Source organism: Argiope bruennichi, chromosome X2 (assembly GCF_947563725.1).
Source record: "Argiope bruennichi chromosome X2, qqArgBrue1.1, whole genome shotgun sequence".
Lineage (NCBI taxonomy): Eukaryota > Metazoa > Arthropoda > Arachnida > Araneae > Araneidae > Argiope > Argiope bruennichi.
This window is the reverse complement of record NC_079163.1, coordinates 63,325,427-63,337,392: the sequence shown is the minus strand read 5'-3', so window position 1 is coordinate 63,337,392 and position 11,966 is coordinate 63,325,427. Positions and strand designations below refer to the sequence as shown.

General features: G+C 27.2%; 1 protein-coding gene across 2 annotated transcripts in view; it reads right to left on the bottom strand.

Moving 5' to 3' along the window:
• Nucleotides 1-454: 454 nt before the first annotated feature.
• LOC129960565 (eukaryotic translation initiation factor 2 subunit 2-like) overlaps nucleotides 455-11,966 on the bottom strand; it is a 32,681-nt gene continuing 21,169 nt past the window's right edge. For both annotated transcript variants that reach the window (XM_056074055.1, XM_056074056.1), the window contains exons 6-9: nucleotides 11,330-11,478; nucleotides 10,642-10,698; nucleotides 1,740-1,825; nucleotides 455-683 (exon numbers count right to left, since the gene is read on the bottom strand). In XM_056074055.1, coding sequence (XP_055930030.1) covers nucleotides 508-683; nucleotides 1,740-1,825; nucleotides 10,642-10,698; nucleotides 11,330-11,478 — 468 coding nt within the window. In that variant the 3' untranslated portion in view covers nucleotides 455-507. The remainder of the gene's footprint in view (nucleotides 684-1,739; nucleotides 1,826-10,641; nucleotides 10,699-11,329; nucleotides 11,479-11,966) is intronic.

Below are 11,966 nucleotides of genomic sequence, written 5' to 3'. Positions count from 1 at the left end.
AAGCAAAATCAAAATGCTAAAAAAAAATTAAAAATTCAATAATTAATTTAACTAGAGATATTCACATTACAATTTTCAAACAGAGTATTGAACTGAATAATATGAGTACATTAAAACTAAAGAGAATTAACAGATAAAAATCTGGCAATTTCAACTAAATATATTGACTAAAGAATTAATTTACAAAAATAACAAGATTATTTGCATGAGTATCTGTATCCAAGCCTTATTAAATAATTTCTTGAAATTCAAAATTGTAAAAAACTAATATACGATAGTTTAAAGTTCAACATGGCAAATTTCAACATCAGAATTTCCAACACTTAAAATGTAATTCATTCTACTGAAATTCATTATTATTTATCAATTTCTGAAGTAAAGCATGTCAGTAATATTTTACACAATCATACCTTAACTTCACTAAAATATTTAAAGATATCACTTCGTGTCAAAATCACAGTTATTGCATAGTTTATTTTATAAAATAAACATACAAAAAGATTTATATTATGCAGTTTTTGCTCGTATAGCAGCACGTTTCCCTGTGACAGCTTGAAATCCTGATTTGATGCTAGCTACTGAACAACGTGAACCACATGTTTCACATTGCAAAAAGAAAAGCCTGGTATCTTTTTGTAAAATTGTATCTGGGGACCGACATGTATGACATGTAACATATTCCTCTGAAAATATACAATACACAGATAATTAGAAGAAAACTTCGAGAAAATAATTAATATAAGTAAATATTTACACTGAAAAATGTAGCAATTCACAGAAATTTAAAAATAGAAAATCTAAGAAAAATAACATTATTTGACTGCATACATAAAACAGAAAACTCCTTTAAAAATACATAATGAAGTTTCTCATTTGGTAATTGTAAATAACGTGAGATGCAAGACAAAATTGACAATTACCAAAAAAAGAAAAAGAAAAAAAAAAAAAAAAAAAAAGAGCAAACTAAAATGAGCAATTATGAATCATGGAAGTGTTGTTCATTGAATATCATCCAACCAATTCTTTTTAGCAAAATTTTGCTTTTTAGTTTCATTTTTAAACAGAATCTTAGATAGAATTATCCATTTTAATTTAGTTCTTAAAAATTTATTTTGAATGAACCAAATTCAATTAATATGCACAAACGGATAGAAAAAATAATTAGATTCATTTTAGTTTTTTTTAACATCATATTAATATATGTTTATCTAGTATCCTGTTTCATAAATGATTAAATATTCTGAAATCACAATTTTGAATATATTGACAGCTCGCAGTAGCATTGAATATTTCTGATACCAAAGACAATCACTAATGCAAAAGAAAAAATGTAAGGTAAATATGAATGTTAATTAAACTATATTTTCATAGAACTGTGGTAAAACTTACAAGTTTTATTATTTGCGCTTAATTAAAAACTTTAGATAATAATAAAGGAAAATATATTTCCTAACATAGCTATAAAATTAAAGGTCACATAAACAAGCATACAGTTAAAAATTTTAAAATATTTTTTTAAAGTATTAAAAAAAGGGATAAGGTTAACATTTTCTTTTGTACTATTTCAAAACTATTAAATATTCTGTCATCAACAATCCACAATTGATTAATTATTTGTTAACTGTCCAAAGTTGTTCATCGCAAAATGCACACACATAATTCATTGAGTAATGACTAAGATAATTCACAAGATAATAAGATATTCACAAGATAAATAAAAAAATAAATAAAAAACTTACTAATATATCTCCGTAAAACATTTTCAATCTGTTTTTGCTGAAATCTACCTTTAATTATAAGCTGATTATTAGCATCAACAGAACCACTAAAGAGAAAAAGGGAAAATATCATCATACAAAAGCAAATATAATCAATTATGAACAAATTATCCTTACACTCTTTATGAAACAGAATTACTCCACAAAATATGTTTCTTTTAATTTCCATTGATATTTAAATTCAAAGATTTACAGCAAGCCTCTTGAGCAGTTTATTTAAATATGTAAAAAATCATGATCATTTTCATTAAACAATCGAAAGACTAAAAACACAACGCCCCTCAGCAAAATATAATTTTTTTAATATGCCTTATTTAAAATCCAACCGAATACTGAAACGAAAAGTCTAAGAAACAATTAATCGAGGTTACCACTCAAATTTGGGAAAAAATTCCCTAGGTATATACTCAAGAGGCGAGAAAATACGCGAATAACACTCGTGTACTAATTATAATGGAATATGGTTTTAAGGAGTGGAACAAGGAAAGGAAGCAACAGTTTAACACCATCCGAAATAATAGCATATTGAAAGAAGTTTTATATTTACATACAGAAAAACAAAAAAAATTATCTTTATTTATTATCTAGAATTTAGCAAGACAAAATTTATATATTAAGAGGAGATATTTTACCTATCATGCTCTTTAACTGTAAGTCACACAAAACATTTTTGTTATCATGATACAAATCCTTTAATAATTACTTAATATATATATAAAAAAAAACATTACATTTTTTTTTAAATTTAAATATTTGGAGACAGCAATTTCTGCAAATTTTTCAGCCATTAGCAAATAAGGAACAGCATTTCCATCCAGCCTAATGTACATTTTTCAGCTGTTCCACTTTCAGTGAACATATGTGAAAATATTTCTGTTATACCATTGAATGAATTAAAGGACGAATGCGACACAATACCCATAAAAGTGAATCTTTAAATGATTGTTCTTGAACTTAAAAATATGAAATCGTTTAATTTACGGACATTAAGTTTGACATTTTCGTATTTGATGAGCCAATATCTAAAAGCAATACAGGAGATGAAAAGTCCAACATCAGAGGGAACTCTCTTGAACTGGCACGCAGTCTTGTATGTTTTCCTGTTTTGGCATAACAATTAAGTGCCTGTTTCCCAATATTACTTAAGTTTATTATCTTCTTACAAAGTGAACAGTGCGCAACAAACTGATTTTGTGGAAATTCTCGAATCTATTCAGCAAAATTAGGACTGATTTTCTTTTTATCCATCCAATTCGTATTACATACGGATTTTGAGCAGCTCATTGATTTTAAAAAATATTCTCTAATCTACATTGAATAAATTCACAGTTTCTCAAATAATAAGTCATTCAAAAAACTCAAGTATGGTAGACTAAACACCAAGGCACTGCTTCCCCAGATTGAATGTACTAATCCCGCCAGAGAAATGTATTAATTTTTTTACACAGTTGCAGAAGTATCACACATTCTCGTTAGCAGCTTTTCGAGAATCTCATGGAAAAAGAACACCTGTCTCGTAACTGGAATAATCTAGACAGAAGGGGACGGGGGGAGGCGAGTTTACGCATTCCACAATTGTGGATGGTATTGTTTCGTTTTTGTAAGCTATGACTACGATCTTTGTAATCATTTGAGATTAGCATCTTTTAAATGGGGGAAAAAAAAACTAAGACACTAACTAATAACAAATAACTAAGACATCACTTAAAATTCCCTGTATTTTCCCGGTTTCTTAGACGATGTTTAAATTCGCTATGTTTTCCCTTCTGCGCTCCCGGTGGCATGGCAACTCTGATTAATTTTTAAAAATGAGAAAATACTAAAATTTAAACATTTCTTTTATTAATCCCAAATATAAAAATTCAGAATAGCAGAATACTTTTTGTTGCAAAAATACTGATAACCATATTTCATTAATAATGCATAGAACTTAAAAATATTTCCCAGCAGCATCATGAACAATATTATGACCATCCCATACTTATTAAAAACAATCACTAAAATTGTTATATAAAAGTAACCTAGCCCGAGCATAATGAAGCTAAAATCTCTGTGTGCATATTATATATATACTAAATTACACAATTTATTATTCTTACCAACGACATTATTTGGAAAGAGCAAGCAAACAAATTATTGTGTAATGACTAAAGTTAAACTGAAGAAGCCAGGCCATCATACATTAGGCGTGTTCTTATTAAAATGAGTAAATCAAAAGTAAGATGACATAAACATTTAATATTTACATAGCATTAAATATAATTATCGAAGATTAACAGAAGTAATAATAACGCATATATCAAATCTCTCGAACAAATGTAAATCAACAAAACAGTTGAGCTGTCACACAACTTCTAAGCTCAATAATAAAATGTTTTATGTTGCACATGAGTTTATTTTTGCTTCTTTGCTGTACCACAGTACTTTGCTGCAGGGAATGAACCTAGTAAGTTTGTAACACAGTCCGATAAAGGGAAAATTTAATTTCCTCTCCAATCTTCCATGCCAGAAAAAAATTAGGAACATTCTTTTATTATAATTGAAATTAATAAAATCAATATAATTAGAAAAGAATGAGATTTTTTCAATCTTTTCACATATTTAACTTTAAAAATTATTTAGATGATTTTTTAAATTATTAAAAAAGACGCATAATGAAAATAAAATAAACCCACCAAGATTACCGAGAAAAAATCATGTTCTCATAATTAAATTGATTGTGAAGTTAGTTTAGAGAGCAATTATGTGATTAAATTCACCATGATGAAATACTGCTTCAAACAAGCATTTAATTTTAAGGCTGAATTCAATTAATTCCATTTAAAGGAGAGATTCTTCAGGTTCTGTCACAACTAGCAAAAATCATTTTCAAAGTTTATGATTTTAAAGTTATACATACTTTATACATATACTTATATACATATATATATAGGATAATTATCAGTTTTCAAACTGGCTATAATTTTTTTTTTAAAAAAAAGCTCTACATTCATAAGTCAATTATATTAGATAGTAAAAATAGAATAATTCAAAGAAAATAATGCCTTACATTTTCTAAAACTATGACAAGTTCATAACCACTTATACGCTTAAAAATAGTCTGCCAAATAGAATATGATTCTGACTGTCAGACAGTTTACTCAACTTGACTTCAAATTCCATGTCCGAGTAATCTAGAGGAATGTTTTTAGTAAATTTTCCATAAAATTGTAATTTTTAAATTTTTTCTAAATTTCTGTAATGCTTGAAATTTATTACTGTATTTTCATAACATTGGTGCCGAAGGAAATAACAGAAGGGAACAAATTTATTCCTCTTATTCAAACAAACTGGTTAATCAAGCTAATCAACACCGATAATTAATAACTATTTCAAAAAATTTTCGTTACGGACAAGATTTTTCAATATTTCAATCCAGCACGATTTTTTTTCTCTGTGTATATCAAATTTCATAACAAAATTCAAAATAAAATAAATGTTATTCTCAGCCCTCCGAGCAAACAGAGCCAATTAGCTAGGAGCATATATTAAGTAAATCTCAGTAATAGCAATAAAAAAAGATATGTTTTCTGAAGTTTCCACAAAATAATCCTACATGATTCAGAATTATCTGCAATAAGACCATGGCATTTCGAATAATAATTTTTTTTTTTATTATTTAAAAACTGAGTCATTTCTCCAACTTCTAAAATTTGTTTAATTGATACTGCCTCGGGATATTAATAACTAATTATTTTTTATTGTAAATGAAACACATAGTTTAATGCTTTTTCAAAAGTACTTTACTGTTTATTGGTGAGGAACGAATACAACAACATTCATTCTAAGCCAATTAATTTACCAGGTTTTATTTAAAGATTTTTATTTTTAGTTAGATCATTAATCTTATTTAATCATATAAAATATTAATTCATAAAGCTGAATAGTTTTTTTAATATACAGGATGGTTATAATTAAAGTTCCACCTTGAAATGGTCATAAAAGGAAAACTACTGGGCTAAATGTTATCAAACTTGGTAATAATTTAAAGTAGGCCATTGGAATTTTTTACCCCGCTAAATAAATAAAAATAAAAAATCCCACCACTAGGGGTGAAATGGCGCTATATTTTAAAGCAAAATAGGACATGAAGATACCGGTTTAAAATGTGCTTAATCGTTTCTGAAAGCGATGCAAAGCATGATCAGTTATCTAAAAAGCACTGTTTATAGTGTTAATCTAAAAAAAATTGGCGGAACTGAAAGATGCGATACACCGAAGGGAGCGTAACGTTCCTCCTGATATGCTACGAGCTACTGTTGAGAATGCAGTAATGTGATTTAACTTGCTTTCATGAAATGGTGGCCGCCACATCGAATATGCTTTGTATCACGTTTTAAAAACGATTAAACAAATTTTAAACCGATGCCTTCATATCCTATTTTGCTTAACAATATTTAAATTGAGTACTATTATTAGTATATGAAAATTTTTTAAAGAAATTCATAATAAAATAATAAGATAATTCCTGATGGAATATCATATCAGACAAAAGTTGAGAGATATTTTTGACAATAAAAATCGTCATCCAAAGAATGCAACGATGCAATCAAGCCAAACAAAGACAAGACGAATGAAACGAGTCTTATGATGTTTCGAACTAGAAATTCGAAATTGTGTTTTTAAATAAATGCTACTACAAAATAATGAATGCTGCACATTTCTGTATGATAATCTGATAATAAGTGATAAAAAACAAAAATCCTCTTTAAAAACAAAAATTTTAATTAATCTCCTAATTTTAATGCTAGTTATACTTCCTGAATAGCAATAATAAGTGCAGTTTTTCTTAAGAATTTATTTCATTTCATTCCATTCCAAAATATAACTGCGGGGGGGGGGGGGTAGAAAGATTTCGGCCGGGTATCAACCTTGCACTCGATACAGTAAATCGAGTATCAGCTCAACCCAAATTTTGGAATTAAATAATTTAATAATAATAAAAAAAGGAATTCAATAAATATAAATGAAAAACGATTCATAGTTATACTTTTCATTTAAAATTTACCTTGAATACCAGCGTTTTTAGAGTGCTTGTTACAATACTTAATTTATTCTCTCCTGATATTTATAAGAAATCTACCTTTAGTTAATAAGTACAGCATAGAAAAATAAGCTGATCTGATGAATTATAAATATAAAATTAAAAAGTGCAGTTGAAAGCGACAAAAAAAAAAAAAAAAAATCTAAATATGATGAAGCCCAAAAGAAAAATGATCCAGAAGTGATCAGATTTTTCAAACGACCAGTTCATTGTTTCTCCACAAACTTCAAGTGGGATAGTTCGATTCGTTTTCTTCACATTTTAAAAGATTTAAATCATTCTCAGTGATGAATTGCGATTTTTTGTGACAATATCATGGATATTGTCACAAAATTTAATTTATCATGGTTAAAAACCAAGTGATCCAGTATGATTATCTCTCCAGCCTAAAAATATTTTGATTTACATTAACAAAACTCGCCTTAAACTTGTTTTCTCATTTGGTAGGTCTCAAAGAGACGTTAACCAAGTTTTGCATTAAATACAGTCATAATTCCATCCTAATTATTCAACATGAAAAAGTTCTACTTCTTAAAAAAAAAAAAAAAAAAAACAGCTTTATTGTATGAATGAGTTTAACAAATGCATAATAATTTTGATAATACATCAACAGACGGTGAAGTCTCATCATGCATAAGCGATTAAGCTGGTGAAGCCACCATAGGCTGAGATCAAGCACAATCTTAAAATTCTTTGACACACTGTTTAAACTAGAATTTTAAACACAATTATAATAATTTTAATTTTCAATGAATATACAAAAATTATTTCTTATAAATAAATTGTCATAATTTCTTTATAATTTTTTGATTTTCATTAATAAAAGCATATTTAAAACACTCATTATTTTCTACTTTCTAATCCTTAATAAATTTCAAAATTCTCCTTATAAATTTAAAAGAAATTAAAAATTAATATTTCTTAAATATAATTCTAGATGACACTACCTCCTTTAAATCATATTTTAGCTAAATTAATGCATTAGTTGATAATTAAGGGTACAAAAATTACTATTTTATTGTCATTGGGAATCAATATTTTTACAAAATTTTGTAATGCCCAGGAAGAGATGAATTAAAAATCAATTACAAAACCCCATTCATACAAACATGAAAAAGTTGAATTCATTTTTGAAGCCAGACACTGTACTTTTAATGGAATAATAAAAATACCTAATCATTTTTTAGGATTTGAAACCAATAACTTTGCCATGCAACCACCTAGTACTAGGGATTGCAATACCGGTATACCGGGATACCGAATACCGGTATTTTGAGATATTTGTACAATTTTGTAATACAGGTATTCACAAGTTTAAATACCGGTTTTTCGGTATTTACTAGAAATTTTTAAAATTGTCTCCGCTTTATGTTCAGGGATCGCCAACATGCCAAAATAGCATACGTTTTTGTTTTTATGTCTCCCTAACGGGCGAAATTAATTAGCTATTTAATGGCTTAATTAATTGCTTAAATCTAAATTAGCGAAACATGGATTATCCCTGAAAGAAAATATTGTATCCATAACGACTGATGGAGCAACAATTATGAAAAAAAGTTGGAAAGTTGATTGGTGCAAATCAGCAGTTGTGCTATGCACATGGAATTCAATTAGGAGTAATAGATGTATTATACCAAAAAAATAAAGAACAGAAGAATTCAAATACTGTGGATATAGAAACTCCGGATTCCGACTTTGAAGAGAGTGCTAGTGATATTGACAATGAAGATAACGACAATGTAATTGTTGAAGAAGATATTGCTAATGAGGATGAAATATTAACCTATCGAGAATTGCTTCCTATAATTTATAAAGTTTGAAAAATTGTTAAGATATTTATACGTTCCCCTATAAAAAAGGATATATCACTAAAATATATATACTAACTGAAAATAAAACAGAATATATGTTAATATTAGATTCTAAAACACGTTGGAACAGATTACTTCTAATGATGGAACGATTTTTGAAACTGGGAAATCCAATCCAAAAAGCAATAATCGACTTAAACCTCTAAATTAATTTTTCAGATAGTGAATTCGACTTAATATCCAGAACTATATCAGCTCTACTTCCAATAAAACTGACTATTGAGGCATTATGTCGGAGAGATTCTAATTTATTAACAGCTAATGCAACAATAAATTTCATGTTGCAGTCACTGAAAGAACAGCACACATCACTATCTAAAGAATTATATATTACATTGAAAAATCGCACAGAAGAAAGGCATACCGAAATAGAAAATGTCTTTTGGTATTTAAATAATTACAATGATTTTAAAAATGAAAATGAAAAAGAAGAAAAGAAAATTACCAATTCGAATCTGATTACGTTTAGAGTAAATTTTCTTAAAACCTTTTACCCACAAACCTATCCACATTCAGAATTCGGTTCAATTATCGAAGATTATGGTGTCACTACTGTCGATAGTGAAAAGGAATTGTCTCTTGAACAAAAATTAGAATTAGCGATAAATAAAAAAAAAATTTCAACGAACCAAAATACAATACAGAAATCAGCTATATCCAAAACCATCCGACGAGAAATCGATTTATTTGAAAATGAGGGATTTAGAGGTAAATACTTGAAAAAATATATCGCGCATTGCTAATAGTACCACCAGTTAGCGTAGATGCCGAAAGAGCGTTTTCGACAGCTGGTAATTTTTACACAAAATTACTTTTCGGACTTAATGACAGTACAATTGATGCATTATGTTTTTTAAGATCACATTTCAAAAATTTGTAATAGTACCACAGACTGAATAGTGATATTTACACTTTTTTTGTGATTTAAATAAATAAGATGTACCTTTACTTTTTTGTGATTATATACTGTTATAATTTATAAGTTACAAATTCTTTTTTGTGATATTTACACTCTCTAACAAAACTGGCAAATAAAACAAAGAAACACCCGTGTTTTCTCTCTTTTTCTAAAATTTCTAATACCGGTATTAAAACCGGTTTCCCGGTATTAAGATTTAAAAAATACCGAATACCGGTATTGAAATTTTGGTCCGGTATTGCAATCCCTACCTAGAACACAAACCATTTTACAAAATTAGGTAGTTTACCTATACATTCTAAACAATTAGAAAAAATTCCAATATGAAGAAACTGACCTTCAATTAATATTATAATCTTTACATTTACTATTTTATTAGCATTTTAAGTATTCTAGTTCATATTTGTAATCCTCTTATTTTTAGAAAAAAAATTCTTTAATTCTTATTTTCTCATGATATTCTTAAATTCTGACTTAATATTTTATATTAAAAATAAGAATGACAAACAAAATCTGTCACATTACTGTTCAATCTTATTATTTTGACAAGAATACTTGAAAATAAACTGGAATTTTAATCACAATATTCCAACTTTTGATGAATGGCTGGTATTTCTGCATAATGTTGGATTTTCGATAAAAATTCATTTCTGACTTTTTTACTATGCTAATAAGAGTATTTCAAAAAAGATTATTATTATTATTATTTTCTACATTTTAGTCCTTAATACACTTCACAATTATAAGAAATATGGAAATTAACAACTAATACTTCAATTATTTTAAAGGTTACCACCTCTTTTACAAAATCAACTTTGAGCTTAAGTATTAAAAAATTCTACTGTCATCATCAGGGTTCCAAAAAATAGTGAAAATTCAATTATAAAATTCGAATCACACAAACATGAAGCAATGCAAAATTAAATAGCTTAAAACATTATATAAAAACATAGCTAAGGCTTCATTTTCTTTAAACCAAAATGATCTTACCTTGTTCCTAATTCAGCCAAAAGAAAAGCCTGTAAATGTCTTGGTTGTCGATGCACCCTAGTAAGAAAATAATCATTTATTTTAATCAACCACAAATGTGGATACAGAAAATCAGTAATCTAAAAATGTATAATTTTGATAATTCTTTATTTAGAGGAACAATATATCAAAAACTTCAAACAGATTCCTCAAAATCTAGAATCTTAACAATTCACTAAACTTTACAACATCCAACCACTTCTATTAATACCCATAAGAATAACTGTATAAATTTAAACACTGTACACCAAGTAATATGATGCTATACCACTTCATAATTGTTCATCAAGATAACGAGATTTTAAAAACAGTGTCGCTTTTCTATAAAACCTTTTTACACTTATGATGACTGCCATAACTTTTATATAAATAAATGAATAATAAACAAATCATACAAAATAATTTTAAAGTTTAAAGTATGGGGGAAAACATCCTTTGAGACAAATGAAACACTTTAATTCAAAAAGTTATGTTTCCTCCGCTCCAAAAAACTATCAATACAATCAGAATACTTTCAAAATTTTACTAAAAATCTGTATAATTAATAAAAAATGCAAGTATTTGAGAGAAATAAAATTCCTTGGAATTATTCATAAAAATTTAGAGAACCAGATTTGTATGCAAAAATAATTAAAGAAAAAATTCTTACATTTTACAAATTTCGATAAAATTAGCAAATGAAGTTTTCTTTGTTCCAACTCTTAAAACCTGTGGAGGCCTCATGATGAATCTTCTTTTCTCACCAGCAACCATATCTGGATTTTTTTCTCGCATAATGTTGAAAACTCTTAATAATAACTAGAATATAAAAGTGCCATAAAATTTTATAATTCCAGAATATAAAAAATGCATGCACTTACAATTTTTGTTTTTTTTTTACTGATCTATATAGTTGTTTTAAAAACTTTATTCACTAATCACTCAATTGGATTTCAAATGAAGAAAAAATGCTTCAAATAATAGTTTTATATTTATTTATTTATAATTAGAAAGTGTTTTAAGAAATTCTAAACACAAATATCACACATCTTCATTTGATAAATTGCAATGACATTTTATTTTAAGCATATGCAGCATTCTCAACCATATTATATTTTCAAACATTAGATATAATATCTACAATATTATGAACTATATTCCATCTGATGATAATGATCATTTATCGGTGATTTTCACAGATTTTACTATCAGGTGGGTTATTCTTACCAATAACTGCAGTTTTCAAAATTTAAAACTATAACATGAATGAAATAACAAGAAAAATTTCACTGGTAAACAAGCATGAT